At 49.7% G+C, this 6,948-nt stretch overlaps 1 protein-coding gene across 1 annotated transcript; it reads left to right on the forward strand.

The window, feature by feature from the left end:
• Positions 1–3,562: 3,562 nt before the first annotated feature.
• LOC123137884 (myb family transcription factor PHL11) lies at positions 3,563–6,731 on the forward strand. The gene is made up of 6 exons (XM_044557738.1): positions 3,563–4,089; positions 4,597–4,673; positions 4,791–4,848; positions 5,023–5,098; positions 5,690–5,759; positions 5,879–6,731. Exons 1-6 carry the CDS (start codon positions 3,948–3,950, stop codon positions 6,296–6,298), a joined length of 843 nt encoding a protein of 280 aa, XP_044413673.1. The 5' UTR covers positions 3,563–3,947; the 3' UTR covers positions 6,299–6,731.
• The last annotated feature ends 217 nt before the right edge of the window (positions 6,732–6,948 follow it).

Below are 6,948 nucleotides of genomic sequence, written 5' to 3' on the forward strand. Positions count from 1 at the left end.
TGGGTGCGCCCCCTGTCTCCTGGGCCCCCTGGTGGCCCTCCGGTGTCCATCTTCTGCTATATGAAGGCTTTTACCCTGGAATAAATCAGGGGCAAGCTTACGAGACGAAACTCCGCCGCCACGAGGCAGAACCTTGGCGGAACCAATCTAGAGCTCCGGCGGAGCTGTTCTGTCGGGGAAACTTCCCTCCGGGAGGGGGAAATCATCACCATCGTCATCACCAACGATCCTTCCATCGGGAGAGGATCAATCTCCATCAACATCTTCACCAGCACCATCTCCTCTCAAAACCCTCGTTCATCTATTGTATCCAATCTTGTATTCAAACCACAAATTGGTACATGTGGGTTGCTAGTAGTGTTGATTACTCCTTGTATTTGATGCTAATTGGTTACTTGGTGAAAGATCATATGTTCAGATCCTTAATGTATATTATTACTCCTCTGATTATAAATATGAATATGCTTTGTGAGTAGTTACATTTGTTTCTGAGGACATGGGTGAAGTCTTGCTATTAGTACTCATGTGAATTTGGTATTCATTCGATATTTTGGTGAGATGTATGTTGTTTTTCCTCTAGTGGTGTTATGTGAACGTCGACTATATGACACTTCACCATTATTTGGGCCTAGAGGAAGACATTGGGAAGTAATAAGTAGATAACGGGTTGCTAGAGTGACAGAAGCTTAAACCCTAGTTTATGCGTTGCTTCGTAAGGGGCTGATTTGGATCCATATGTTTAATGATGTGGTTAGGTTTATCTTAATACTTCTTTTGTAGTTGCGGATGCTTGTGATAAGGGTTAATCATAAGTGGGATGCTTGTCGAAGTAAGGGCAGTACCCAAGCACCGGTCCACCCACATATCAAATTATCAAAGTATCGAACACGAATCATATGAGCGTGATGAAAACTAGCTTGATGATAATTCTCATGTGTCCTCGGGAGCTCCTTTCTCATTATAAGAAATTGTCCAGACTTATCCTTTGCTACAAAAAGGATTGGGTCACCTTGCTGCACTTTATTTACTTTCATTGCTAGTTACCCATTACAATTTATCTTATCACAAAACTATCTGTTACCTACAATTTCAGTGCTTGTAGAGAATACCTTACAGAAAATCGCTTATCATCTCCTTCTGCTCCTCGTTGGGTTCGACACTCTTACTTATCGAAAGGACTACGATAGATCCCCTACACTTATGGGTCATCAATCAACACCGGGAGAATTCTCTTTAGTCTATTAGCCAATACCTTTGTTACAATACACATTACAGTGGCTGATCGGTCTGAATTGAGACATCAACTCCGGTGAGTTGACCTTAGGTATCATCACAATAACCGTATCATTAAAACATTCCGGTGTCGGCCGCTCTATACAAAAAATCCTTCACCGCCATGTCGTCACCTTGTTAATGATGGATTCAAATTGTTCCTCTCGAAAATAAAAATATTCTCGTTGCGTCCGCATTCGAGTCCAGACTTAGGCCTAGTTCTTTCCGTGGTGGATTCTGCAGAATCAAGATTCTAGAAATTTCTCACAGAATCTGCTTCCCACAGAATCTGCCGTCCAGTTCTTTTCTGAGATTGTAGTTTAAGATTGTGGATTCAGTTGTGTGGCGAAATATCTATAGTGCCCTTAGACAGAAAATGTTTGATGAATTAACACTTTAGCTTTAGCTGCACCGACTTTCTCCATCTAAAACATACAACCATCAACGCATCTATTCATCAGCACATACCAAAATTACCAAGCACCATGTAGAATTACCAAATTGAAAATGTCAAGCGACAAATACAAATTTAGACATACATCAATGCATTAGCAGTACCATTTATTCATCAATACATGCATCTATCCATCCATCTATTCACCTAGATGTTGACAGAGAAACAGGGAAGAATACGGAGGTAGAAGAGAGACGAGACAGAGAAGAAGAGTTCCCGTCGGGCGTCTAGGTAGGGCGGCCAGAGGCGACCAGAGGTGGCGGGCTGCCTGTCCAGTGGGGCCGCGAGGAGCGAGGCTGATGGAGCTCTCGTCCGGCGGCGGCGTGAGAAGGGGCGCTGGCGGAGTTCCCGTCCGGCGGCGGCGAGGCGGGCCGTCGCGAGGAGAGGGGCTGCCCTGAGGCGAGAACCGGCGTGTAGGCTGGGCGGCTAGGGGTGGCCGGTGGCGGGCTGGTGGAGCTCCCGTCCGGCGGCTTCGGGCGGAGCGGCGCCTAGCGCTCATGGGGATCGAGCGGTTGCTGGGCCGTTCGGTCGTGTAAAAGGGGCAGTTTGTCTGTAAATTATCCCTCCAATAGGGGTACTCTCATATCCAAAACGTTTTCTTTGGTGGGACTTACCAGAATCCTGAGATTTTGTAAAAATCTATGTTTTTCGAGGATTTTGAGTTGCACTAGGATTCTGCAGAATCCACTCGAGATTTTGGAAGGCAAATTGAGTTCTTTTCGCTTAGGATTTTCGAGGACGAGATTCTTCACAATCTGTTCAAAAGAACTGGGCCTTAGACGTGCGGCGAAACCATTTTCAGAGACTTTTGGCGCGCACACATACATACACAGTGTTGTGTCACGTACCGTCCAATCCATACGCTCATCGCTGTTATTTTTTTCTCAAGGACATCTGTTCGCTGTAGAGGCCGGACGGAACGGAGGCGAGGACAGAAAAGAACAAGCGCAAAAGCAAAGCGTGTGGGGGGCGGCGGTTACAACCAAGTTGGCGCGAATATTCCCTGTGAGCGAGGGCCCAGGCGACATCATCGCCAACATCTCCCCGCGTTTCTCTCGCCCCGGCCTCTCCTCCACCGCCTCTCTTCCACTCTCCGCCCCCGCCGGGCTACTCGCCGGTGCCGGTGCCGCCGCCGCCGGAATATTCGCCGTGGAGGTTTCTATAGATCAAAACCGTACGAATTCGCTACTGACAAGCTGTTAATTTCCTCGACCTAGGAGAGCGAGGCTTGGCCTCGTTTTGGTATATGCGGTATTTTGATCCATCTACCTTCCTTGGTCTCGGTGGTAAACCGATGGAGCGATCGATGTGTGTTGTCGTGATCATTGACCCAACGATCTTTAGGCAAAATCTAGCAAGTGAGCAATGATCATCTTTAGCAAAAAACAAAGGCGCGTCATGATCGATCGGAACAACAGACGACAGCGCCTTCCTCGCCTCGCTAGCTACGTACGTAGTAGCACGACCGGGACCCGGCGGCAGCGGCGCACATGCACACATGGCGCAACCGCTCGTGTCGGGGGCCGCGGCGACCACGTGGCGCGCGCCCTTCCCGGGCCCGATCGGCCGGCCGTACGCCGCCGGCGGCCCTCCACGCGTCGCGGCCCGGTTGGCGCTCGGTCGGTTGTCTAGCTCTGTCCTTTGTTTTGCACCCTAGCGCAAGGCTCCCCGAGATTCCAAGCGCCGCGCCCGCACCGCACGCATGATCGACCGAGCAGAGCACACGATGCTGCGGCATGCGATGCGATGCGATGCCCGGCGTCCGGTTCGGTTCATGCTCTCTCGCCCGCCTCGGCGCCCATCTCTCTCCCCACCTGTCTACATATCGCCGCACCGCACCGCACCTCCTCCCCGCGTCTCTATCTCCGCCCACGCCCGGCCATATAGCTAGCTAGCCAGCAGCACACATTCCCATCACGAATCCTCCTCGGGCTTGGCCGAATTCCCACGCCAACTTCACACGGCACCAGATTCGCGCCGCGCCGCACCGCACCGGGCGAGCCGGCCGCGCTCGCTCGCGCTCTAGGCAGAGCTAGCTAGCTGCGGCACGCGCACACAGGCAGCCGCCCTTGCTACGTCGGGAGATATACCACCAGTTGATCGGCAACGAGAGGAAGCTATAGCTAGCTAGCTTCTTGCTAACTAGGAGGCGAAGAAGAACGGCCGGCCGGAGGCGCTATCGAGGTCGACGGACGGAGGCGAGAACTCGCTGGAGATCATCATGTTCGAGGGGATGGAGCGGGCGGGATACGGCGTGGGCGCCGGGGTGGTGCTGTCGCGGGACCCCAAGCCCCGGCTGCGCTGGACGCCCGACCTGCACGAGCGCTTCGTGGAGGCCGTCACCAAGCTCGGCGGCCCCGACAGTAAGCACCGCCTCCTCTGCTCCTGCCTAGCCTCTCCACTCCATGCATACATGTGCGCAAGTAATTTGCCACCGCCGCCAGCAGCCGGTCTGCTCCAGCCCCCATCGCCCAGCTCACGTGCTCCTGTTCATGTCCGGCAGCCTGTCGGAGCATTTGCCCGCCCCACCCGGCCGCTGTAGCCTGTAAAGGCCAAAGGGGCCGAGCATGCATGCATGCAGGCATGTGTGCGCACATGTATTCGTGGTTTTTACTTTTATGAAGTACAGCATAGAGAGTGAAGGATCACCGGAGGTTACCACTCTCTGAGCATCAGAGTCTTGAGAAAGATCCGTGTGTTATGATCACGATCATCTGTTGATCGCCCGATCTTCCTTTTTCTTTGAGACGGAGTTGATCACTCGATCTGTGGCCCCATTTGTGATTGTTTTCTGTTCTGATCCATCCATGCTTGTAGTATATGCGAGTACTGATTTGACTTGGTTTCCCATTTGACTTTGCTGTCGACAGAGGCGACGCCCAAGTCGGTGCTGAGACTGATGGGCATGAAAGGGCTCACCTTGTACCACCTAAAGAGCCATCTTCAGGTTTCCACTCAACATCACTGCAAACTAGTTATTCCCTACAAAAGAACAGCTGTACATATATCGTTGCTGTTTTTATTGAGTGCTAATTCCTAACTCTCGATCACGTCAAAACCTCAGAAATACAGGATGGGAAAGCAGAGCAAGAAAGATACAGGCTTCGAAACCAACAGAGGAGGTATGCATGCATGTACATGTACCTGCTAAAAGCAGCACTTAGATTAGGGAACATGACAACTTTTTAAAAGAAAAGAAACAACATGACAAAGCATTCGACGTTGATGCATTTTGATTTTCGTTTCCCCTTTTCCCTGTTCCAAATCTCACATGCCCACAACTGCTCTTTGCACAGCCTTCGCCGCACAGGGCATCAGTTTCTCCTCTGCGGTGCCTCAGAACGTTCCGTCCGCCGGGAACAACAACATGGGGTGAGTCAACCTTATGCCAAGAGCGTGGTGGTTCATGTCTAATTTCTAGTTTAATTAACCATGATGACCAGGACGGGAGAACTAGCAGCATCTTTTAGCTGACATAGGAGTTATATATGACGATTTATCGTGCTATACTCTTACATACTAAAACTAATATTGGTACTTGATTGTGATGGACTTTCAATGATTTGGACGGTGAGGTCATGGGATAGGGACATCAATCTGTTGACTGTGTAAGCATATAGATGGGCCTTATGCATGCATGTCTGCAGATCAGGTGTTAATTAATATGTTCATACAACGAAATTTTATACCAACATCACCTAAAGTACTTCACAGAAACAACTTTAAAATAGACGAGTAACACAAAATGCCGGATCAGTGTTCATGATCAGTCTATGTGTACCGAATCAGTTTATGTATTTCTTCACACTCAACGAGCAAGTAACATATGAAATGTCGCCGGCCTGAGATTATAGTCTTAAATTTTTGAAATCAATTATGTTTGGTAGGTTGTACTCTGAAGCGGTGCCCCTAAGTACATTATTTATTAATGATTTTTTTCTTGAACACTTTTGCATGGAACAGAGAAACGCCACTCGCGGACGCATTAAGATATCAAATCGAAGTCCAAAGGAAGTTGCACGAACAGCTTGAGGTAACATGTCCAAACCATCATCAACATGAGCCCCATTCCTCCAAATCCCTGCCTCCAGAACCACAAGGTAGTTGCACAATGTTTTAACCATTCAGTATTCTCCTATGCAACACATGCAGGTTCAGAAGAAGCTGCAAATGCGCATCGAGGCGCAAGGGAAGTACCTGCAAACGATCCTGGAGAAGGCCCAGAAAAACCTCTCGTACGAGGCAGGCGCAGACGCGAACCTAGAGACAACCAGGTCGCAGCTCACCGACTTCAACCTGGCTCTCTCGGGGTTCATGGACGACGCGACGCAGGCGTGCCAGCAGAACGGCGGAGAGCTGGCCAAGGCCTTGTCCGACGACAGCCTCAGAGCCGGCAACCTGGGCTTCCAGCTCTACCACGGAGTCCACGACGGCGAGGACGTGAAATGCGCCACGGACGAGGACCTGCTCCTGCTGGACCTGAACATCAAAGGTGGGTACGATCATCGGCTGTCCTCCCACGGCATGCGGCGCGGCGCGGTGGACCTGACGGTCGGCCAGCACCGGAGGTAAAATGTGTTTCGGTAGAAGGGCGAGCGTAGTTTTTAAGTCGAGCAGTTGAGCTCCCTACGAGAGATTCTTTTGGCGGTCCCGAGGATGCTTGTTTACGGTCTGATTACACTTTATACGTACCTATGCATGCTAATGTAAAATTTGTGGAAATTGAGATCCAGGCTCCGAATAAGTGTAGCTAGATGATGATCGAGTGCGAGATCTGACTACACTGTATACGTACCTCCTAAAATTCTGATCGGCTAGAACATAGTAGCATCGTGGAGTGTTTTTGCTGTTGTTGAGGGATAGCATTATGATGGAGTGTTGCATGCAACAGACCAGGCACCTTCAAGAGATTCTGTCTGTCTTGTAGTAGTTGGGTTCAGTAGCTCTGTTCCTATGTATGAAAATGATATCTTTGTTTCTAATGTCTTGTCGAGTAAGCAGATCACATTATTGGCTTGTTGTGGGGAGGTGGAAGTCAATGGTTGGTGGTGGTTTGCATGTCTTGACTAACTAGTAGAAGAGGAGCAATTGGAAATTCAAATTTTGGAGCCTGCAACTGAAAGTGCACTTCTTAATTCTGAAGAAAAATGTCAACACACGTATCCTTGTTTTTTTTTTCTCGAAAAACACTCAAATCTATTATCCAAACGAGTAGTGCAAAA

This window comes from Triticum aestivum, chromosome 6B (genome assembly GCF_018294505.1).
Source record: "Triticum aestivum cultivar Chinese Spring chromosome 6B, IWGSC CS RefSeq v2.1, whole genome shotgun sequence".
Classification (NCBI taxonomy): domain Eukaryota; kingdom Viridiplantae; phylum Streptophyta; class Magnoliopsida; order Poales; family Poaceae; genus Triticum; species Triticum aestivum.

Coding starts and splice junctions, on each gene's coding strand:
- LOC123137884 (XM_044557738.1), top strand. CDS start 3,948: ATGTTCGAGGGGATGGAGCGGGCGGGATACGGCGTGGGCGCCGGGGTG. Junction 4,674..4,790: donor ACCTAAAGAGCCATCTTCAG/GTTTCCACTCAA, acceptor TCAAAACCTCAG/AAATACAGGATGGGAAAGCA. Junction 5,099..5,689: donor GCCGGGAACAACAACATGGG/GTGAGTCAACCT, acceptor TGCATGGAACAG/AGAAACGCCACTCGCGGACG.